This window comes from Eleutherodactylus coqui, chromosome 12 (genome assembly GCF_035609145.1).
Source record: "Eleutherodactylus coqui strain aEleCoq1 chromosome 12, aEleCoq1.hap1, whole genome shotgun sequence".
In the NCBI taxonomy this organism is placed as follows: domain Eukaryota; kingdom Metazoa; phylum Chordata; class Amphibia; order Anura; family Eleutherodactylidae; genus Eleutherodactylus; species Eleutherodactylus coqui.
Window position 1 is genome coordinate 110,527,990 of NC_089848.1, and position 25,134 is coordinate 110,553,123.

General features: G+C 45.3%; 1 protein-coding gene across 3 annotated transcripts in view; it reads right to left on the bottom strand.

Annotated features, from left to right (window-relative positions):
• The window catches only part of WAC (WW domain containing adaptor with coiled-coil), a 69,811-nt gene that overhangs the window by 19,091 nt on the left and 25,586 nt on the right, over positions 1–25,134 (bottom strand). For 2 of the 3 annotated variants that reach the window (XM_066585087.1, XM_066585086.1), the window contains exons 6-7: positions 22,356–22,450; positions 6,996–7,295 (exon numbers count right to left, since the gene is read on the bottom strand). In XM_066585087.1, the coding sequence (XP_066441184.1) occupies positions 6,996–7,295; positions 22,356–22,450 (395 nt within the window). The remainder of the gene's footprint in view (positions 1–6,995; positions 7,296–22,355; positions 22,451–25,134) is intronic. The other variant, XM_066585089.1, reaches the window with a different exon arrangement.

Sequence of the window (25,134 nt, forward strand, 5' to 3'; positions counted from 1 at the left end):
GAAAATCACAGCATCTTGCTATTTCTTTCCCGCAAGTGGAAAATCACAATCGATCTCTGCTCGTGGGCAGGAAGTTGTGTTTTTTCCATAGCATGCTACGCGCTGGATTTGCTGCGAAATCCGCAGGCGGCATCCCGCTCCGGATTTCGCAATGCAAATCCGTCCATGTGCAGGTAGCCTTAAACCCATATATCTCCGAGCTCAAAAGGAGCTCCATACAGCATATTCTGGTTTTAGATAAAACAGTGAAAATGAATTGACAGGTTCACTTTAAAAACCTCTTAGGGATCTGTACATCAATGCATGAAATGATTTATCTAGAATTTCAAAAAAGTGCTCTATGATATTATTTATGACTTTATTTACTGCAGACCTTTACTTTCTCCCTGCTGATGCCCACAGCAACTGCAGATAGCTGGAGAAAGATCACTAAAATAAGTTACACAGTATTGCCAACCTCCACAAGTTATTCTAGACAACTGAACCAAAAATCATGAACAGCATAAGTTTTAAAGGGCATATACCACACTTATTTATACAGGCCACACCATAAAAATGCCCCCAAAATGTGAAGCACCATGGATCTGCCAGCAAGACATAGGTCATGTGCAGACACCATTTTCAGTCATCCCATTCATGCAAGAGCCTCAATATGAAATGTATTACAATGATCAACTTCATTATCATTCTGCCACAATTCTATACAATCTTTCTTTGGAATTCTGATTTTTTTTTTTTTTTTTAGAGTACCCATAAAAAAGTCACGAAAAAAAACCCACTATGCTAAATAAAAATAAATAAATAAAATTAAAAAAATATATATATTTTTTTATAAATATTCTTTGAAAGTCCCAACCACTAACCTACAAATGATAGGAGGGGGACTGCTGTAAATAGCACAATCCCGCATGACATAGGATCACCTACACGTTTCACCCTTGAAAACGAAGGGCTCATCAGGGACCAAAAACAAAAATAACGTGAGACAATTATGTCTATAGGCCCTTTTAGACAACAATTTTCGCTCAAAAAAAAACAAACCACAAACCGCTTGATGTCGTCATTTGAGCAATAATCGTTGTGTGTAACTGCACTGACATCCTGCAGTTTTCGTTAAGCCGTCACTGATCTTTGAGCGTGCTGACGATAAGCCTTATCAGGGATTCCCAGCAGGATACAGCTGATACTATTGTTTCAGCTGTATCCCGCTCCCTGATCACAGGCAGGGTATGAAGAACACAGAGGCCCCGCTTGTCTTCTGCAACCCCCGCTTGGAGCGCAAGGTGATCGTTTAACATTTCAGTGATCACTTTGCGCTGTAAAAAAAAAAAAAAAAAAAGCACACAGCGATTATCGCTCAAAAGATTTTTTGAGTGATAATCGTGTCTAAACCAGGCTTATCTTATTACTAATTATCAAAGATCATATACATGCAATAAAGAAAACCCTGAAATTGTATATTACATGACAAAAAAAATGTGAAGTATAAAAATATGGAGAACCAAATCCTAGAGGTTAAAACCTTCTGAGACAGTCAACCAATTCTCACCCTTCCCAGCAAAGGTGAGATGCAGTGGAGAAATGCTGCAGTGGCTTAAAGGGGTCATCCGGCCATTTACGTTTATTACTAGAACGAGCCAAGTCAGACCCGCCACTTTGACTTGTGTTCGACAAGAGGTCACATGGTATCGCAGCCTCCATTGTCAGTGATGTCATAGGAAAGCGACAGCCTGTTGGCTTATTAAAGTAGTTGGGCAAGGCCCTCTCTCTATCATCACCGATTCAGTGATGGGTCTGACTGAGCGCTCTAGTAAGTAATTCAAATTGCCGGATGACCTTTTTGACCTCTTAAGGACATAATCTATTTTGGCTATTAACCCCTTAAGGACCAGGTTGTTTTTGTACCTTAAGGCTGGGTTCTCAGGGCAGAATCCCACTGGAAATGCGCAGCTTCAAAACCCGCAGCACTTTGCGGCAGCTTTTGGAGCGGCTTGGCTGCAATACTTTTCCTTTGTGGCCGGCGCTCCCATAGAGAGCTGTAGCTGAGGCATCCATAGTACCCTCAGTTACAGAAGTAAACATCCCCTGTAGTGAAATTAGTCACTGGCAGAGCTGATCAGGGTCTGATACGACGTTGCAGCTCTGCTATAACAGAGAGCCCCGGCGGTCATGTGATCCCTGGCTCGCATGGGGAAAGAAACACTTCCACTTTTAGTACATAATCGCTCATTGAGGCTAAAGGCTGGTGTACACGGGCTGATGATTGCTCAAAGATCGCTTAAACGACAGTCTGATTGACAGCTTTGAGGGATCATTTTGCATTAAGTATTAAGTAGCTACTCAGCTTCTTAAGTACCAATTAAGTGTGTAAACGAAGCCTTCACTGAATGCAGCTAATAGCCTATTATCTGAGCTCAGATCCTTTGTTCTCCAGGGGAAACAATGCTATCAGCACTCCCTGTGGAGAACTACTGGTAGAAGTGAGTGACGATTTTCAGGTTGGACTGAATTTAACGATCAGCTAACAGTGCCCGAAAAGCAGACTATGGGCGCACATTTACACACACGGCTTATCGCTAAAACGATCGCCGATTAGCGATTTTTTGTGATCGGCTGGTGTAAATGGGCCCTAAGTGGGGCTGTAGCAGTCTGCCGATGGTTCTACAGAGGAATGGGAAAATAATTGTTTGCGCAGTCAGGTAAGAGTTTCATTAGCGGACTATAAAAAGGTACCTTTACACGGGCCAACAGTCACCCAAATAATTGTTCAAAATTACGGATTTGGGGCGGAGCCGGTATACACACGGACCCCAACAGTGCATCGAGCAAGAAATCACTCAGTAGTGCGTTGGTCAGCATCAGTTCTCTGAAACCAAATTACCACCGAGCGTCTGTAAGCAGGAAACACTAGGTTTACTGTCAATGAAGGAAGGCAGACAAGATCTCCATTCTCTGACTCCTCTGTAAAAGCCCAGGAGCGATAGTCTGCAGTACGGCTGTCGAATCTGCTGTACCATGTAAAGCTACCTCTAGCAGCAGCCCTTCTGGTCATCTTCAGTATCGCGAACCCCATTACATCCTACAGGGAGTAGATCCAGTATAGACACAGTGGGTTCTTTCACATGTCTCAATCAAAGTTGTGTAACAGCTGCCAATCAGCAGGATCCACACTCGTTCGTCTGGCGTACACACAGTCTAATTCAGATGTATGAGGGACGAGCAACCGTCCATGCGAGCGTTCATCCCCACAGTGTTTGGTGCAAAATAGAAGCAGTCACCTGCCGATAGAGCCTCTTCATTATTGTGTGAGACCCCCGTCACGGACCCCTCACCAGCCAGTAGCCTACTGCAAACCGGTGAGCGGCAAAAACCCTGAAACAGCCCGTCTGCACGCGGTTATTTTATTCCGCTCTGGCTTTAGTTTATACTTCTAGTCATTGTTACAAGGCTTGTTAGGTTTGACATTGGCTTGCAGGAATGCTGCCCTCTAATAGGTGGCGCTGTAGAGGCATTGTTCCCATATCCCAGAGAGCATGCATGGCCTTGTAAGTCTCCTTCTGCCTTCTAGGTACTCTCCCTACAGATAACCATGACATCTTCCTATAAGCGGCAGCCCTTTCACATTTACTGAATGATAATTGCAATGCAAGATCATCTTGTGTTGCTCATATCGGGAGATCTTGAGCAGACAGAAAAGGTAAGACTTCCGTATGAGCAGCCCACAAAATAAACTGCAGAGGTTTCCCCTAATCAAACTGGTACATTTCATACAAAGTCCTGCAGTATTATTGCTGCTCTTCTATGACTGGTGGCAGTGTTAGCGCTTCATTCACTTCAGTCTTCAGAGTTCCATTCTGAAGCTTCTGTTGCCGAATTCTGTTAAAATGCAGGACAAAACAGCGCCGCATGAGGTGGTATTTCATCCTGAACACCACTGAAACTGATGGACCCCGTCGCAGTCAATTGGGACCGTTCAGGACCGTTGTGTCCATCAGACTGATCTGTTTGCTCGGGGGATCCAGTTTTCCCCACTTCCATAACACCAATGAGAACCATTAAACGGAACGCGAACCTTTGCAACTATTTTCAGCGTTCTACTGGTTGCAGTCACCAATAGATAAGGGATTCCTAGAGCTGCTGCAAATATTCGATGGCTGTTACATTTGGCCGAATAGGTGATAAATCTACATTTTTCTCCAAATTGCTTCAAATGCACCTCCATTATGGGGAATATTGGACAACTATGACAGTCCACCTGCTACATGGATGCCATGAAAAAGGCTTGAAGGGTATATCCAGTTTTAGGGGGGGGTTGCACCAGAGCCATAAGTGTTACTCTTGTCTACAGATTTGTATGTCTCCGTGGTTACAAACAAGCAAACCATGAATGTAGTCTGATCCTGATTTTTTATTTTTTAATATCAAGAATATTTGCAAAGAATGTTAAAATTTTAAATGCATTAGAGCGGCAAAAAATTGCTGCTACGGTGAATGACGAACATTAAGTTATTGTCTGCCAAAGTACAGCTACAAGGGCGCGTTGACTTCGTCACAATTTCTGCAAATCTGCCAGCTCACATTACTCGACACTCCTGGCAAATTACAGAGAACACCTTCCTATTTCAATCAGTGCTGATGCTGCTATGATCACAGGACTTCATTAACCAAAGCAAAAACTATCAGTGGGTTTTGTGTCATGGAGTGCGCAGTCTGCGAGTAAGTGAAGCCAATAAGAAGCAAAGAGAACTCCACTTTATACTCTAGATTAACTGAATTAAATAGCTAAAGACATTATAAACTTAATCTAGCATGGAAGTATTAATATAGACTGAAAACCCAACTACTTCTATTAAAATGTTAAAACCTACTGCAACAAAATAAGGGCCATTTAGAGATACGGTTATCGCTCAAAAGTCATTTTTTGAGTGATAATCGTTTTGTCTAAACGAGCGCCATTGTGCACTATTCGTTCATGGTTGACTTTTAGCAAGCTAAGTCAGCGATGAGCCTCATCAGTAGGAGACCAGCTGTCTGTATTCTTTTAGCTGGATAGCGCGCAGAGCTCTCAGCGATACCTCTGAGAATGAAGCAGCTCCTGCTGTTCTCAGCACTATCAGTTCAGCGAGATACCAGCTGAAAGCTCCAAGAACAAAGCAGCTGTTTGCATATACAAAGCAGCTGCTGTTCTCGGAACTGTCCGCGGGGTCCCGCTCCACCTGCATTTAACTCTTAAGCAGCTAATTAGCTACTTAAAAGTTTATGCAAAGATGATCGCTCAAAACTGTCACTCAGACTGTCGTTTGAGCGATCATCTTTCAGTGTAAATGGGATTTAGTTGGAGCTCACAATCTTAGTGATGTTATTAACCAGGGCTCCTTTACCCCAACAAAGAGCTTAAAAAGGAAAGAAAAAAAAAAATCTTCCAGCACTCACATCATTAGTTTCTTTAGTCGTTACTCAACTGACTAAAATGGAAAGTGTGAGCATGCAGGATTATAATTAAAGATATTCTGTCATTCGGTTCATGCTGCCCAAATCACAGGTAGCATGAACCCAGGACAGCTACACATATTGCCCCTGTGCATGCTCTATTCTGAAACGCTGCAGTTTTGTGTATATGGAGAGAACAGTCAGTCTGCATGATGCAGGCGGGAAGCAGCCGGCGCCGTGACTCGGAGACCAGCTACAAGTCTAACTTCAAAGTCTTTATTATGAAAAGCAGCATTTCAGAATAAAACATATGGTGGTAAGGCCTCGTCCACACAGGTGACCAAGTCAGGCGATTTTGTAGTGTTGCTACAATACTACAAATCACATGCATGTGAAGCCCATGCTTTCCTGTGGGTTACTTCACACATGCGATATTTCGTAGCATGCGACAACCCGACACAAAAACCTCACAGGTCCGGCGATATGTACGTGACTCTTGAGCATTTGTAGCCCACATTTCCCTATGGAGACTCTCTCTGTTGCATCACACGAAAACGCGGTTTTCGTGCGATGCAATGCAACTTTGACAGTAGGAAATCCCACTGTGAAAACCTAAACTAAGCCCCACCTGCAGGGAAAAAATAAAAAAAATACATACATCACCTTAGATGCGCTGTCAGCCCGGCCGCATCTTCTCCCCTAGGTCCCGGCACTGATCAGCTTCTTCTATTGTGGCAGGGGATTGAAAAATCCCCGCCTTCTGGAAGTGCTGGCTGTGATCAGCTGACGCTTAGCCAATCACAGCCAGCACTCGATGACTGGTCAGATATAGCATTATATAATACCCACATGGCTGCTTATCCTGAAAAGTCAGGCGTGCTTTAAAAAGGAAGAAAAACTGGGGGGTCGTGGACAGAATTGCTTTCCAAATATAAAACATTCCAGTAACAATGAAAGGCAACAGCAGGCACACATCTGCCCCGCAAGATTTGGGCCAAGTCATCCATACAGTCAAGCCCAAGTGACGCGCTATAAGAGACAATTCGGCAAAATATTGTCCTCATGCGTGAACCCCTTTGAGGATCAACGCAAATATGAAAGCTAAAAATTTCCCATCTTGCAGACTTGTGCTCCCCAACATCCCCATTCCTGAGCCTGCAATTAATAGTGTTTACCTTCTCGGCTAACATGCCAGTGTGGTATGAGCAGCACTTCCTCATAGCTCTACACATACATGTAGATGCCATTTGGGATTTTGCTTTAACAAAGTCTAATAAATATATATATATGAGTATGATGACTGGAGCGGACCACCGCAGTTATGCTGAACGTCAGGTCCTTCTGCCAAAACAAACCATGTAATCTGGCACATCCACCATACTAATATCACTTTATAATAACACAAACTAACATTACAGCCACAAGCAGAAAGTTGTTCAAAGGACACCCCCCCCCCCCCCCCAATAAATGCTAACTCACTGGTATGAGCCAAGATGCAGACATGGCGCACGCGGTGCACTTCCCCTCCCCCCCCAAACAATATGTATTCCCGCTGTCCACATTACCTTTTCTGTCCGATTTTTGTGCTGGGATGGAAGATGTAGGGATAGGCAGTTTCGATAAAGCCGCTGCTCCATTTGCGTCAAATGACTTTTTTGGAGGAGGGTGGTCAGGCTGTACTGTGTAAGTACTAGAAGGAACAGTGCTCGGGGCAGCCACCGCTTTAATTGTGTGCTGCACCGGGGCGGCACTACTGTGAGTCTCTGTTCTGGGGAGTCTGTAGTCTCTATCATTGTGCCGGCTTGTCTGCGACAAGATATTCTGTGGAAGCATGCTGCTGGCGTCATTGGAATGTTTCTCATCAACTGATTGGGAGTTTTTATAGAAAAGAAAAATAAATAAATAAAAAAGCTTAATAAGCAATGCGACCATTCATGTAAAATGATGTACATTGTGCAAAGCTCTGAACAGCTCAGCTTCAACTCATAGTGGAAATCTGTGCCCAAATACAAAGAAAAGACAGAATTCTTAACCGCTTCTGTAGAGTTAAATGGGGTTTTACCACTAAAAGGCATTTCTCCCCCTATAAGGATAGGGGGTAAATGACTAATCGTTGGGAACCCCAACAATCCACAGACCGGTGCACCCAAATGCTCCATTCACTTTATGGGATGCAGGGAGACGGCCAAGGGCATCAATATCCACCTGTCCAATAAAAGTGAATGTGGCGGCCATCGAACGGGCACACCACCACCCAATACAGGTGCATTGGTCTCAGGATCGAGACATGTATCCCCTACTCTGTGGATGGGGGATTAATGTCTTTAATGGGAAGACCCCTTGAAGCTTGCACTGGCAGACCACAAACTGCTCTCTGATCACTTCAGTTAAAGTGACCCTCTGGTTTCGGGACCAAATTCTGCTCCAGGACTGGAGGCTGAGGGAAGTCTATTGCCTGCAGTTGCTCTATTCCAGGGTTCCCCAACTCCAGTCCTCAGGGACCGCCAACAGGTCATGTTTTCAGGATTTCCTCAGTGTTGCACAGGTGATGCAATTATTGTTAGTGCCTCAGACATTACCACAGGTGTTCTTACCATAGGATATCCTGAAAACATGACCTGTTAGTGGTCCCTGAGGACTGGAGTTGGGGACCCCTGCGCTATGCCATCCCCCTGAACCACCACTTCCAAGTCCCAGTTTCAGCCATCCAATCCCCACAATGCATTGGTAGCGTAAGGCCCATTTACAACCAACAATTATTGCTCAAAAGGTGTCTTTTGAGCAATAATTGTTGCATGTAACTGTTACCATCATTAGCTTTTCGGTCCAACGATGATTTTTAGTTCAGCATAAAAACATCGTTCAGCAAGCTAGCTGATAACGGGGACCACACGCTGTGATTCTCCGCGGGAGCGCCGATAACATTGTTTTCAGATGTAGTCCCAAGGCAGAACAATGGAGCTGTACGCAGATAACAGACCACCCGCTGTTATCTGCATACAGGGAAAGGAACTTCATTTACATGCAACTAACGCTAATAAGCTACTAATAGGCATTAGTGCCCATTAGTAGCTATGCAAAATGATCACTCAAAATTGTCACTTAAACTGTCTTTTGAGCGATCATCTTAGTGTGCAAGTGGGGCTTTAGACATTAAAGGGGTTGTCATCAAAAAAGGTAATGGCTGGCTATGGGACAAAAAAAACAAAACAAAAAAAACAGTAATTCATCTTTGGGTCCCCCTTCCCGGGACACAGTAAAGAGACTCCCAGGGATCAGTCCCTAGCATGGACTTCCGTCAGGCAGCCTCCGATTCGCTCACATCCTGGGCGCCATGACGACAGGAGTTCAAGACTGTAAAACTCCAATTGGCTGAAGTGAGCATCTAACATCTGATGGATGACTGCACCGGGTGCCCTGGATATGGGAGCTGCATAGCTGTGTTCCAAGGGCCTGAAGACCGGCAAGTATACCCTTTGTTTTATCCCATTGCCAGCCATTCAAAGATAGTTTTGCAACGACAGCCCCTTAATGCACTATATCTGCTCTCTGACTGGCTAGAGCTCTTCATGTGACCAGCATTAGCCAATCAGAGGCAGTGCACAGCGTGCATTTCATAGTTAGAAATTGCTGCAGTCCTCTTGGACAGCCGAAACGTGGGCCTGGGAACCAACACAATAGGAGGAGCGGCAAGGAAAACCAACTGCAGCTTAGACACCCAACTCCAGTCCCAGGGCAGAATATCATCCCAAAACTGGAGGGTCACTTTAATAATCCATCACTTAAGTAATTTTTTGCCATCCAAACTTTTTTCTAATAGGGGGAGGGGTTATATGAAATGAATATACATTATGGGAAATTAGGTGAAAAAAAGACCAATTTCTTTCATTATCTTATTAAATAGTCTCAATGCAAAAAAATAGCATTTAAAAGCCATCACTTCTGCACAGTATACAACAGGCTAGTGGGGACAGGACAGAAATCTTACTTCCAACATGTAAAAAGCAATCAAATGTCCTGACTGTCAAATACTGGAGAAAAAGAAAAAAAAAAGCTGAAAAAGATTCTTATTTAAGGGTAAAAAAAAACCAAAACTAATAGTTCAATAATATTCACATCTATCTGCTGCAGTAATTATACATCACATTACTTATTGCTGGGGAGTTGCCATAGTAACAGTCTTAAAAGGGATTCTCTGAGTAGTGACAGGGTACACAACTGTTAAAAATAAACTCTAAGCATATTTAGCACTCCGATCCCCCGTCGGCCCCCACAACCATCCTCATGTCCAATCTGCTTACACTAGAAGTTGGGACGCTCCTCCTCATGTCCAATCTGCTTACACTAGCAGAAGTTGGGACGCTTTGCATACACACGACTGCTGCAGCCAATCACCGGCCAGAGATTTTGAGCCGTCTACTACCGAGGTCACCGGATTGGCTGCAGCGGTCATGTGTATGCAAAAGACCAGAACGAACAGACCGGCGGTGCTGAACCGGCAGGGGAATAGGGAGTGGGAAGTATGCTCTAGTTTATTTGTAACCCTTGCCTGTCCTCATTTCCTTCAACAGCTCAGACCCCTCGTCGGGGTGCGTTCACATCTTGCGGGAATGCTGCGGGATTAGAGGTTAGCGCTACAGCAGAATATCCGCAGCATTTTTTCCTCTACACGTTAACAAGATTTGCTTTAATCATAAACTTTCTCACCACATGTGAACGCACTCTTAAAGGGGTTTTCCAATCTTAAGTGCTGCCAGCGGTTGGACACCCATCATCCCTGAGAAGGTATTTTCTCACACCTGACAGTCCCAATCAAGACTAGGATGCAGGCCCTTCCTTCTCGGGATGGTTAGGGGGTCCTAGAAGCCTAATCCCCAGTGATCATGAAGTGATGCCATCGCTTTGGAAGATGGTAATCCCCTCACAAGCCACAGTCAAAAGTTTCCTCCAACACTAAAAGCAGTTAGAAATGGGTATTAAAAAACTGCTCCAGGGAATAACGCAGCACCTCATTCTGGGGAAGAGCGGAGTAGATGGCGGGACTACAGCGGCCGCCAAAACATCAACTTCTGAACAAAGACTTCTGGCTGATGAGCAGACTGCCATCTGTTGGAACCAACTTTATAACAAGTTATAACTCGCCCTCATTGTTAGAGCTGATGTCCCACTGGGAATAAAAAGCTATAAACCAATCCACAGTATAGGGGAGAAGTAGCTGATTGCTGTGGGTCCGACAAACAATCATGAGAATGGCGCGTTCCAAAGGTCCCCGGTTGAACAAAGTGGAGGTCAAGCAGGAACTCTGCTGCTCCACTTGTTCCAAAGGAGACGGCCCAACAACTGGACTGCGGTTCTACGGATATGAGACGACCCTCGAGGCCAAATTAACACGAGCGTATGCGTTTTTGAGTATTGTGCACGCACACACTGCCGTGTACATCCAGCCTTAAGGCTGCAGCCATACTTACAAGTTTTTGGTGCATTTCTAAGCCCCAGCAAAAAACTACATGTGGTTTTTAAGAAGCGCATAAGTTTTATTTTAGCTTTTTAACACACTGTAGGCATTTATTGTATTTGTTGCTGCCGCTCAGAAGCGCGCCAATAACACTAAGTGTGAAGCAGCTTTACGGGGTTATCCCATATCCACAGCCTCGGGGCCCCAGGTACGAACGGCCCATTTACACAAAGATTATTGCTCAAAATTAAAAAAAAAAAAAAAGCTCACTATTCAAAAACAACTATTGCTAAACCACTTCTCGTTATGTATTAATGCCCCACGCTCCCATAAAGCTGTAGCAGTGAGGGAAAAGCCAGCGAGAACCCAGCAATATTCTTCAGTCTAGACGCTCTGCACGAGTAATGACGTCCTTAGGGGTGACGTCAACGATCCCCGGCGCTCCGCCTCCGTTCACTGATCATCTCTGCTGTCTGGAAGCTCAGGAGCAATAATCTCTTCCAGTCGCCCACCAGCATTCAGAGTGAACAGGCAGTCGTTCCTCGATTGACGACTACCTGTTTACACGGGATGATAGTCATTTGATTTTTACACCTGCAGAAGCCGGACGAATAAGACAGAGTTTATTTAAAGAGTTTTTCAGCTCTTCCAACACGTCCATCTTTTCTTAGGACTCTGTATTGTTCTATCACTCCTAGAGACGCATTAGTTGGCAACTGGTTATTAGCATTTCCCTCAGCACTCGTATACATGCAAACACAGTATAGAATGTCAACACCCAGCTGTCACTTTGTTCTGCCTGTCACCTGCCGTCTGCGGCAGCAGAAACCGGACACTATTTATAAGCAGATTTGAAATAAAGTTCCTCTTCCAGTAGAAAATGTCTGCAGCAAAACACAAACATGTAGTTACCAAATACCACTATAATACATCATACCATGAAGTGATAAGCCAGGGGATGCCAAGAGCACCCCCTTTAGGATGTCCATATATTTTACAGAGTCGTCTCTCAGGCCCCTCATCATCCTCCTCCTCACTCACCGAGAGAGCAGCAGCTTATCTACCAAGAACAAAAGGATCAGACAGCTGAAAACCAAACTACGGAGACTCATCAGTCCCAACATCTGCCACAAGGGAAGTTCATCATACACCCCAGGGGGACCCGGACCTGGAGGAGGGGAGGTCATCATACACCCCAGGGGGACCCGGACCTGGAGGAGGGGAGGTCATCATACACCCCAGGGGGACCCGGACCTGGAGGAGGGGAGGTCATCATACACCCCAGGGGGACCCGGACCTGGAGGAGGGGAGGTCATCATACACCCCAGGGGGACCCGGACCTGGAGGAGGGGAGGTCATCATACACCCCAGGGGGACCCGGACCTGGAGGAGGGGAGGTCATCATACACCCCAGGGGGACCCGGACCTGGAGGAGGGGAGGTCATCATACACCCCAGGGGGACCCGGACCTGGAGGAGGGGAGGTCATCATACACCCCAGGGGGACCCGGACCTGGAGGAGGGGAGGTCATCATACACCCCAGGGGGACCCGGACCTGGAGGAGGGGAGGTCATCATACACCCCAGGGGGACCCGGACCTGGAGGAGGGGAGGTCATCATACACCCCAGGGGGACCCGGACCTGGAGGAGGGGAGGTCATCATACACCCCAGGGGGACCCGGACCTGGAGGAGGGGAGGTCATCATACACCCCAGGGGGACCCGGACCTGGAGGAGGGGAGGTCATCATACACCCCAGGGGGACCCGGACCTGGAGGAGGGGAGGTCATCATACACCCCAGGGGGACCCGGACCTGGAGGAGGGGAGGTCATCATACACCCCAGGGGGACCCGGACCTGGAGGAGGGGAGGTCATCATACACCCCAGGGGGACCCGGACCTGGAGGAGGGGAGGTCATCATACACCCCAGGGGGACCCGGACCTGGAGGAGGGGAGGTCATCATACACCCCAGGGGGACCCGGACCTGGAGGAGGGGAGGTCATCATACACACCAGGGGGACCCGGACCTGGAGGAGGGGAGGTCATCATACACACCAGGGGGACCCGGACCTGGAGGAGGGGAGGTCATCATACACACCAGGGGGACCCGGACCTGGAGGAGGGGAGGTCATCATACACCCCAGGGGGACCCAAACCTGGAGGAGAGGTCATCATACACACCAAGGGGACCCGAACCTAATGTATGGCCGCCCTTACAGCTATCACAACCACCTGCAAGGAAGCTGCTGCCAGTCAGCCATCGGGGAACAACATTACATGTCAGTACAGGACTAGAGGCGTTATCCGGAACCAAGACCCTACAAACCTGTTGCAGGAGCTGAAGTACTGCAAGCACTTACTGTTTACCTACTGTTCACCAGACTTCTACAGCTCACTGCAGCTTCCTTCTACCCAAGTGAATATGAATGAGCTGCTATCAAAGGGTTTTGCACGCAATTGTTATTGATGGCCTATCTTCAGGGGTCCGCTGCTGGAAGTCCCAGACGATCAGCAGTTTGACCGCCAGCTGCAAGCGCCACAACACACAGAGTACAGATTGGAAGCGGATAGTTCCAACCTGTGTAGCGGCCAGTGCTGTTAATTGCAGGCGGAGCTCTCAAAATCAATTATAGCTGTGCCTGCAATTACTAGTGCCAGCCACTACACATGGGTCAGAGCCATCTGCTTCCTCTCCATGCTTTATGTGTTATGGCACTAACAGCGGGCACCCAAATAGCCGATCAGCTGGGGTCTCCAGCATTGGAGGCCAGCCAATTGGCTACTGATTATCTATCCTGATGGGTAATATTAATTGCCTGGAAAATCCCTTTAAGTAGTACAGAGCAAACTTGGTAAAGGGTGAGGCAGAACTGCTGCCCTACAGGCAGAGACTTGACGGGGGTGCAGAGAGGTGGCTCTAATGTCCCCAATAAGCTCACAAGATTTTAATAATTAAAGCAAATGCTGTAAAACGCACAAATACACTCTCGCCTCACCAGCTGTCCGGCAACCCAACAACGGAAGCTTTAGTGGTGCCCGCCACTCTGTTTACAGTCTGCCAGTGATGGCGTGTCATACCAGCAAGGGACTGCCTCAGTCAGTGGCCTCTGTGGCAACGTGCCGTACTTCCTGGCACTACTGAATGGCACGTTGCCACTAGTACCGAGGCCACTGACTGGCGGCACCAGCCGCGTGCCGGCAGATTATAGACAAAGACTGGAGGACCATGGAGGCCTATGGGCTGCATAAGCAGGGGATGGAAGAGGGGAGTAGTATTTTTTAGGTGATATTCTAGAGCACATGTGTCAAACACAAGGCCCGCGGGCCGAATCCGGCCCGCTGCCTTGTGTTATGTGGCCCGCGGCGTGCCGACGGCCGCTCACCACTGTAGTGATTACCAGCTGGGGTGCCGCAGCTCCCCGCTGGTAATCACACTGACAGCGCTGATCCCTTCTCCCCCGAGTCCCCTGCTCTTCAGTTCCGCAGGAGAGGACTCAGGGAGGAAGCGTGCCGTGCTGCTCACTGATGTCAGTGCACACCCGGACGCATATGAACTTTTTCCACAAGACTTCTGCACTTGTCAGCAATTCCAGCAATCTGATTGGGGAATCTGCCAACCCAGAGAACCAAACAACCAATCAGGTTGCTGGAATTGCTCAATAGTGCAGAAGTCTTGTGGGAAAAGTTCATATGCCACCCGGGCTCAGCACGATCCGAGGAGGAACGGTGCTGACAGCAAGGAGGAGGTAAGCACATGGCTGGGGAAGGGGGAAGTTAATATTGCTGCTGGGGGGTGAGGGTTAATATTGTTGTTGCTGGGAGAAGGTTAATAATGCTGATTGCTGCCGGGGCTGAGGGAGTTAATATTGCTGGTGTGTTGGGGGGTGGGGGTGGGGGTTAAATTGTTGCTGGCAGGGGGTTAATATTGCTGCGGGGGTCGGGTGGGGTGGTAATATTGCTGCCGGGTTGGGAAGGGGAGGATGGGGGGGGGGGGTGTTAATATTGCTGCTGGGTGGGTGGGGGTTAATACTGTTGCTGGGAGGGGGTTAATATTGGTGCAGGGGGAGGGGTTAATATTGCTGGTGGGGGTTAATGTTGCTGTGTGGGGGGGTTAATATTGTTGCTGGGAGTGGGTAATATTGCTGCTGGGAGGGAGTAATATTACTGTAGGGGTCGCTATTACTACTGGGGCCACTGTGGGGATCGCTATTACTAACTGGTCTACTGTGGGGGTCAATATTTTTACTGGGGCCACTATCAGAGTCACTATTACTACTGCGACCACTATGGGGGTCACTATTAGGGCTCGTTCACACGGGCGTAATTGCATTTCGGTCACACAAATACGCTACGTATTTGCGCAATCGAAAATCGCTTATGCCTGCGTATTTGGGCACGCAGAAAAGAACGCAGATGGGCCCCTGAGATGGTGCGCAAATATGCATTGAATACATAGGCTTCCTGCGCATTCACCACGTATTTGCGCGGCCCATTCACTTCAATGGCCTATCGGGGTGCGTAGTTTGAAACAATATAGGTCATGCTGTGTGAGAATATACATTATGTGAATGAAATCATTGACATCAATGGCTTCTGTTCTCTGCATATTATGTACGCAAATACGCTGGTGTGAACGAGCCCTTACTGTACTGTCTTATAATCGGCCCTTTGAAGTTCACCAAAAACCTGATGTGGCCCCTGGTGAAAATGAGTTTGACACCCCTGTTCTAGAGCACTTACTGACCAACCCCTTTGAGGGGTCATATAAACCCTTCAGTATCTTAACTTAGGTTTCCACTTGTAAACTACTGATGGCCTATTCTCAGGAAAAAACACCAAGTAGCGGGATTGGAGGGGGCACGGTGCCCAGAATCCCTGCCATTCAGCTATTCCCTGGGCTGCTGCACTCGTGTAAAGAGCTGATTTGTCAAGGGAAAAAAAAAAAAAAAAAAAAAGACAGCTCCGCTCTCATTGGAGTGGTCAGGCTTGGTATTGTAGGCAAAGCTCCCATAGAAGTGGATGGGAACTTGGACCGCAACACCAAGTTTTGCCACTATATTTGGAACGCAGCTGTCACTTCCTGCGGAAATCAACTACATGCATGAGAGTGTCAGTCTGGCTTGGCAGGGATTCAGGGCAGCGGGCCTCATGGATCCCACTACTGATGGTCTTTCCTAAGGATAGGACATCAATAGTCTACAACATCTCAGAGTTACTTTTACAATTATTTGCCATCACAACAGAATAAGACAATATATCGTGGATTCAGGAATCCTTCAACAGAGAACCAAAACTCTACGATGTGCCAACATTTATTAGCTTTACTGTCAGCCGTCTGCTCAGAACACCCACTAATCACACCACAACCACCAACACCACACAAGCACTAACTGGTGCAACAAGTAAAACTCAGGTATAAAACTCTGAACCTACAGAACATTTCAGCTGAATGATCAGGCAGCAGACGAAATGAATATACAGAATACAGCGCTACAGCCAGCCGAACTTCAGAAACCCACAATTACACATTACAAGAGTATAGTCCCCATTTCCATCATGTACATATAGGGAGGGAGGGTCCACACAGCTTCACCTGCCCGGGTATCACGACAGTTTGAGGGACAGCTTTGAGCGATTATTTTGCATAAAAAATAAATGGTATTTAAGTAGGTACTCAACTACTTAAATACCAATTATGTATGCAAATGAAGCCTTCATTTGATTCCCCCCCCCCCGGGCCTGCTCGGACCAGTAAGCAGTTACTCGAGAAGAGCGATGCTCGCTTGAGTAACTGCTTTATCCGAGCGTGCTCGCTTATCTCTACCCCTTAGTAACAACTGATTTTAGCCTTAAGAGCCAGTAGGTCATACCGCCCCCACCCTTGTGTCCCAGTGGTCATAACCTTTATATACATTTATCCCGCCGGTTTAGCTATATGAAATCTTATATTTTGCAGAACAAATCCTGTTTTTCTCAGGAACAAATTTACGTTACATTTAATGAGCGATGGGGAAAATGTAATTTGATGCCTTTCCCCACATGGCCTACAGATTAGGTCTTCTTTATTCTACAAATCAGTAGGATTATGACAACACCAAATATATGGAGCTTTTATTCGGTTTTACTACTTTTACACAAAAAAAAAAAGTTTAAGCAAAGATTTTGTGTGGCGCTGTATTCCAGGACATTTTCAGTTTTCCATATTAGGTTTATTCTTTATGGGATTAACTTGTAGTCTTTATTGCTACCATTTAGAGGTCTATACGACTTTCTAATTATTTATTTCATTTATGGGAAAGCGAGGTGATCAGAAAACAGCTATTTTATTTTTTATGGAATCTACCATGCTGGGTAAATGTAAGATTTTATGGTTCGGGTTGTTATGGATGTGGCAATACCAATTAAGTAGCTTTTTGTTCTTTTTATTTTTTCAATATTTAAAACCTTGTGCAAAGTGAAAAGTTTCATTTTATTTTTTTCCTGTAAAAACTTATGATGCCGCAGTCAGTGGGGGGGGGGGGGGGGGGTGCAGTTTTTGTTGCCTAGTCATTCATCATTGTATTTCAGCAAGCTTATCAATGCACACACTGAGTTCTCAGCTAGATACCGTTGATACTATTGTTTCGGCTGGTTTCCCGCTTAGACCACAGGAGTATGCAGAAGACAGAGCTCCAGCTGCGTTCTGCATACCACAATCGGAGTGCTCAGCTGTATACCAGCTGTGCGCTCCATGAATACTGCAGGAGAAAAGCGGTCCAGCTGTCTTCTGTATATCCCGCTCAGAGCGCTCCGCTGTAAACCAGCTGTGCGGTCCCTGAACACAACAGGAGAGTATGCAGAAGACAGTTCTGCAGCTGTTTTCTGTATACCCCATTCGGCGCGCTTAGTCGTATACCAGCTGAGCGCTCCTTGAACACAACAGGAGTATACAGAAGTATTTCACAGAGTAGGCAGAGCAAAAAGTCTCCAAATTTAACTTGAGTAGCCCTTTCACAGTGGTGACTTGAATTAAAAAATATAATTTTTATTTTGAACTTTTTTAAAAATGCACATATAGGGGCACAACACATAAAACAACAAAAACAAAAAAAAAGGTAAGTAAGGGGCGTGGTAAATACCATCCAACCACACCGTCACTAAAGATGGGCATCCAATTGTGCTGTGTGTGTGGGTGTTTGTGTGATCTGGTCACCGGCGACCACGAAGTCTTTTTGTCCTGCTTAAAGCCGGTAATGTATGAGGCAGGGGTATATTGGTACTTGGTGTTTGTAAGATTATCCCCAGTTGTTTTGGTCTTTTTTATTTATAAAGCCCACACACCGTAGATGGATGCAATTTTTAGTGATTTGAACGTTCGTTTCTTCACAATTCTTTTTTGCCCCCCCCCCCTTTTTTTTCAAAGGAGGGTAGAGGTACCTGACCAATTCCTAAATGGATAGTCGGAATTGGCCTTGGCCGTAGGGATCATCTCCCGAGGTTGCTAGATATGTATGATGCCAACCTCCAGAGAGAGTCTCCCGGTTAGTATAGGACGGCCTCGCCTCTATAGATAAGGGTCGTAGTGTAAATACTTGACCCAAGCGTATTCGAATTTCCCTTTTTAGTATGCTGATTCTCGTATTTAATTTCTCGACGCGTTTCACCACTTCAATTCTCGTGGATCATCAGGAGCATTATAAATCGGGATTGAGTAGAGACAGTATAGATGATATCATGAGGTCACCAATAGACCAATTGATAAAGAAACGAATATCTTAATTTTTGGAGGGCCTGTTCATGCAGCAGGTTTCTCAAAGGATCGGGTCTAGCCTGGGTAGAAAGTTTGATACTCAAATTTCTCTTATTGACAAAAGCAATAATTTGAGATTTGCCAGAGATAGCGTATCCTAATGACCCAAATCAGCCTTGAATGCGAATGTCTGGCGTGGGGTGTTCAGGACTGATACGGGAATGTTCAAGCTGCTACTACTCACAGAAACATACCATAGGGATGCAGTATTATGCTGTGAGTAAAGTAGTATTGGAGCAATCCGTCTCTGTCCAGAGATTGGATAGCCGGTTCGTCCTATGCAATATGCATACTGGGACGCTAAGCCGGTATCGCAAGGGTTTTTGTGCCTGTGCTTATTCAGGACACATATCCCCAGGTGAGGAAAAGGAGAGAAGCACTAGCCCCCTGCTTCTCTATAGAGAACACCCCGTTCACCAATCTGCTGCTTCTTTAGCTATCACATAAACAGACTAGTGGTTTACTAGCCTGTTACGTGTAGGAGCTTATCTAACAGAACCCGCCCGAGTTTCTTTTCCCAGAGTGTCAGAATTGACAGAAGAAAAGGATGGCTACAAGATGAAAATAACAAAAGTTGGTGTCCATAGCCCAGATGGTAGGCTAGGGAATGAGATGAAAAATTAAGATATTCGTTTCTTTATCAATTGGTCTATTGGTGACCTCATGATATCATCTATACTGTCTCTACTCAATCCCGATTTATAATGCTCCTGATGATCCACGAGAATTGAAGTGGTGAAACGCGTCGAGAAATTAAATACGAGAATCAGCATACTAAAAAGGGAAATTCGAATACGCTTGGGTCAAGTATTTACACTACGACCCTTATCTATAGAGGCGAGGCCGTCCTATACTAACCGGGAGACTCTCTCTGGAGGTTGGCATCATACATATCTAGCAACCTCGGGAGATGATCCCTACGGCCAAGGCCAATTCCGACTATCCATTTAGGAATTGGTCAGGTACCTCTACCCTCCTTTGAAAAAAAAGGGGGGGGGGGCAAAAAAGAATTGTGAAGAAACGAACGTTCAAATCACTAAAAATTGCATCCATCTACGGTGTGTGGGCTTTATAAATAAAAAAGACCAAAACAACTGGGGATAATCTTACAAACACCAAGTACCAATATACCCCTGCCTCATACATTACCGGCTTTAAGCAGGACAAAAAGACTTCGTGGTCGCCGGTGACCAGATCACACAAACACCCACACACACAGCACAATTGGATGCCCATCTTTAGTGACGGTGTGGTTGGATGGTATTTACCACGCCCCTTACTTACCTTTTTTTTTGTTTTTGTTGTTTTATGTGTTGTGCCCCTATATGTGCATTTTTAAAAAAGTTCAAAATAAAAATTATATTTTTTAATTCAAGTCACCACTGTGAAAGGAGTATACAGAAGACAGCGCTGCAGCTGTGTTCTGCATAACCCGCTCAGAGTGCTCAGCTAGATACCAGCTGAGTGCTCCGAGAAGACAACAGCTGTATACAGAAGATAGCGGCCCCGCTTGTCTTCTGCATACAGCGTGAGCCTTCATTTACACACTTATGCAAAGTGAGCGCTTAAAACTGTCACTTAAGCTGCCGTTTAATCGAATTTGGAGCGATCACCTTGCCGTGTAAATGCACACAACGATCATCGCTCAAAAGATGTCTGAGCGATAATCAGTGTCTAGATGGGCCCTAACATTTTGCAGTGTTTATACTCTGGGACTGCGCTGCAAATACGGTGGAGGGAGCACAATTGGTAAAGTTCTTTTTGTAGGCAATCCCTTTAAAAGTAAAGTCTGGGTTTAAATGCAGCATTTTTGCTACAGATTGTACCGGGATTCTGCATTTCTCTCTGAATTACAATTAAACAATTTACAGTTAAAAAAAACAAAAAACATAAGTCAGCAAGTGTGAGCGGGGGCTAGTATTAACCCTGCAGGGCAAGAGTCAGCCTGAAGAGCCTCCATTCTGCATTTACATGAGACGCGGACAAACTACTCTTTGCACAATACACCGCGGCACGGAGTCCGACAATCACACAAGCACATTACTGGATTAGGTTCCTTCAGCCACAACTGTCTTGAAGATCTACAAGGATACATTGCAAAGGTTTACCATAATCTATTACTAGTAAAACAATGCCTGCGCAGGGAATTATGAATTCCCCAACGCCCTACCGCCTGTGTAATCTGATAATGTATATTCTTTACAATAACCCCTTTATAGGAACGTCTGATGAGCAGAGATGACAATACACCGTATATCTCTGGGTACGCTTTTCTAAACAAGATCTCAAAACTCACTAAAATACACAAATTCAAAACCCTTAAAAAGGGGGTCAGCCACTTCACAACAGGAAATAATGTTCCTGAAGTCCACTTAATGTGCTCTTTATGTCTGCAGTGAGCCACTCTAAAGCATAACCCCCTCCCATCACCTCATGCATAGGCTCCATCTATAAAGTGCCTGTATATGGAGGGGCATCACTCAGCCTTGTACATTACTATGGCGGAAGTGGTGTGACATCTAAGGTCACATCCCCCTCCCTATACAGCCATCTTACAGCTGGAGTAGCAGACAAGAGACGACAAAGGGGTCGAGTGATGGGGGGGAGCGGGGGGGGGGGGGTGACTTAATAAAGCAGAATGGAGTTGTCCAAGTAATATTTCCTCTTAAATCTGTGTTCCCCATCCCCAAACATAATGAAAGACTGTATACTCCCCCTCTCTTGGGTCTCCTGCAGTGTTTATAGGCTGCAGTTGGGGTATCACAGGCTGCTGCAGCCAATCACAGACCTGCGCAATGAGCCTCCGTTATTAGCTGCAGCATCCCATGAACAGACTGGATGCAGAGTACAGAAATGCAGCACTAAACAAGCGTGGAGCCAAGACAAGTGAATAACAGATTTTTTTTTTCTCTTCTTTCAATTCCGTTTTGGATGGGCACCACGGCTTTAAAAAAAAATTAATAAAAGTTAACTTGGACAATCGATTTTATAAGTTTCTAAAACGGATTTTGGAGCATTTCCCATTATTTAAGTGGCCGAACCCTTTCAAAAGGAAATGGGTAACTTTTTTCACCTAGTAACTCAATACTTTTTCATGCGAGACATCCTGGAGAACGCAGCTTGAGACATCGCTCAAGGAAACCACTCGCGTGCCATAAGCTAAAAAGCTGTGGAATGGCCATTGGGTAGTCCACCTCTCCCTGCCTATTTAACTGAAATACAGCCCTCCTTGCTGAGCGACATCGCTAGCTCAATCCTCTGGAAACACTCCTTCTCCCCTCAAAAACGCTTGCGCTGCACCGTCAACAGCGCATGTGCGTGACATTATGGCCTGAGGGGGGAGTTAGATGTACCGATCGCTCCATGTGGTGCAAACACTTTGAAGGTGAAGCGCACCCTGGAGAGGTCACTCAGCAAGGCACTTTTCAGCTGCACTGTCAGGGAGATCCCAGACCGCTGGCAGAGGTGGACTCCCCACTGGCCGGTCTACAGCACACTAGCACAGTGTCCACAATGTCTTAGGCATCTGGAGTTCGGAGCCAGGATTTGAATTAAATAAAGGTATCGCTGCATTCCCGGATGTCCCACATGGAAAAGCATACTGCGGTACTTGGTGAAAAGTTAGGTGACCGACTTCCTTTAACTACAAATGATCTTGCTTTACTATAGATAAAACGCACCTGTAGCTGCGGCTTGCATCGCTTCTCTTCTATAGTCTCTGTCTTTGGGGAAACTATTAATTGCCACTTTGGTTGAATCCTTTTGGCGCTGTTCTCTAAAAAGTAAAGCGGAAAACAAAAAAGAAAGAATGTATCAGCAGGAAATAACATTTAAACATTTACCAAGTATTTTAAATTAAAACTAATAATAAAATATATATAAAGTCCGGAATAAGTTGCAGTCCTCCCACTGGCCACACATGATCACAGAATGATACCTGCCCCTTCAGCTCACATGGCAGGGGATTAATAGATGGCTGTACCAATATACTGCTAGAGGACCAGGTACGGCTGGACACCAACGTACACAGATACACCTCTGCGTGCATCTCCCATGTCACTTACTGAACTGGTCAGTGATATTTTTATACAGATTGTCAAATAAAAAAAAAAATTTCCATAATATTTTCATAACAAAATCTTGATTTTCAACGACACTCGCGGAACTTGAAACACACGGAATCAAAGGTTTAGGGCTCCTTCACACTGGCGTCGCGATATTGCTGCATAACAATCGATTGAGTGTCAGAATTGCCTTTTCTCGCGAAAACAAGGCTACCACTTGGGATTTTGCTGCAAATTTTTTTTAGAGCAAAAGTCGATAGGACTAATTATAAAAACGCATCGCATGAAAATCGCAAGACCCTGTTTTGCGATGTGATAAAAAGGAGGCTCCATAGGGAACCATGAGAGATCTTTAAAAAAAAAAAACGCAAAATGCAGAAAGATAGGGCATGGTGTGATTTTTTTTTTTGCACTGATTTTCTTGAAAATCATTGGTTTTATAATTTTGCACATCGCTCAAAAAAAATGCGATTTTCTTGCAAGTGTGAAGGCACCCCTTTTTTTTTTATATATACAAAAATAATAAGAAACACTCTGCTAAGTCGAGCCATTTCCAGTTAAATATATATATTTTTAATAAAATAAAAACCCAACCATGAGAGGCTGGTTGAGAACAAAAACTTCAAAATCTGAAATATGTTTTTTATTTTTAAGACTGAGCGTTGAGATTGTGTGTTTTTAGTTCTATTCCTTTGGCCTCTAGTGCTAGACACAATACTGGATTCTAATGGAATAAAGAAATTGTTTTGGACTAAATACCTAAAAAACACAAGAATCTCAGAAATTACTCAGAAAAAATTTCTATGACAAAAAACAAAAATCTATGATAAATCAGAAAATTCCATGACTTTCATCAACTTGCAGGTATTCCAGGTTTTCCATGATGCACATGAATCCTGTTCTAGTGATAAAGGATCTATAGGGTGGGCTTGTGGGTGAACAAGACCAGAGCTCCAGTGAGGGTTCTGACCAGTATAGGACTCCGTGAAGATCAAGGGGATCAATCAGCTCCTGAATCCATTATCCTCAAAAGGAAGGAACCCCCAATCACTGTTCACCAGCAGCCCTTTTAATAATGCGTTGAAATCTAATTAAGGAGATCTGAAGAAATCAGTCACAATCTTTATCCAGAGTCTACAATGATTGCTCCAAACACAACCGCAAAGAGAGCGGCACTCTGGCGATTCCGAGGAAAAATGTTGCCTAAATAGTAAGAATGAAACCTTTATTCTATTATTGCTTCTGCTTCCACTGAATCACCAATTATTAATGAGACTCGGATCTGAATCCAGGAAAAACAGCAGCGGACAAGACAGCTTAACCCCTTGAGTGGCACGCCCGGAAATTTTCCGGGACGAGCTCCACTGCTCATAGCAACATAGCCCGGAAGATTTCCGGGCTATGTATCACTATGGGAGCTGCAGAGCACAATGCCACAAGCTGTGACAGTGTGCTCTGCCTGCACAGACCCACACAGAGCAGTGCAAGGGCTTTGAAAAACCAGCAGAAGATATTGCCGGCATGTCGGCAATGTCCTGCTTTGTTTACAGGTTGCCATAGAGACCATCGGCTTGTCAGAAGCAAGCCGATGGTCTCTGTGACAGGGAGAGCTGGTTGTTAGCTGTGAGAGGACAGCTAGGTACCAGCTCTTACAGCAGAGATCAGAGAAACCCTCCGATCTCTGCTGTGTTAACCCTTTACATGCTGCAGTCTATGTGACTGCAGCATGTAAAGGGTTGTCACTGCAGCATGTAAAGGGCTGTCACCATCGGACCCCCGGAATGTGATCAGGGGTCCTGATGGGTCCCTGTGGAAGTCCCCTAAAGGGACAAAAAAAAAAAAATTTTTTTAAATTAAAAAAAAAAAAAGTAAAAAAATTATTAAAAAAATAAAAAAACACTTGTCTCCCTTTACTTTGTAAAAAATCAAAAATACAATCACACATGTGGTATCCGTGTGCGTCGTAATGACCCAGAGAAGGAAGTTAATACATTATTTAACCCCTTAATGACATGACCCCTTTTTTTCTTTTTTCCCCATTTCTTTTTTTCCTCCCCCTGTTTAAAAAATCACAACTTGTCCCGCAAAAAACAAGCCCTCATATGGCCATGTCAATGGAAAAATGAAAAAGTTATGGCTCTTGAGACGCAACTGCAAAACTAGTTGAAATTCAATGATTAGACCATTTTAAAAAACCTGCCCTGGTGGGCACGACAGGGTGGTAGGAAACCTGCCACTCAAGGGGTTAAAGGGGCAAACTGGTTTGGTAAACCCTTCTTCATTGTATCCCATTAGGGAATCCTGAGTTGAAAGGGAATGTCATCAGAAAACGAACGATTATAAGAATCCCATTATTGTGATATACATACACTTATTTAAAAAAGCAAAAACAAGC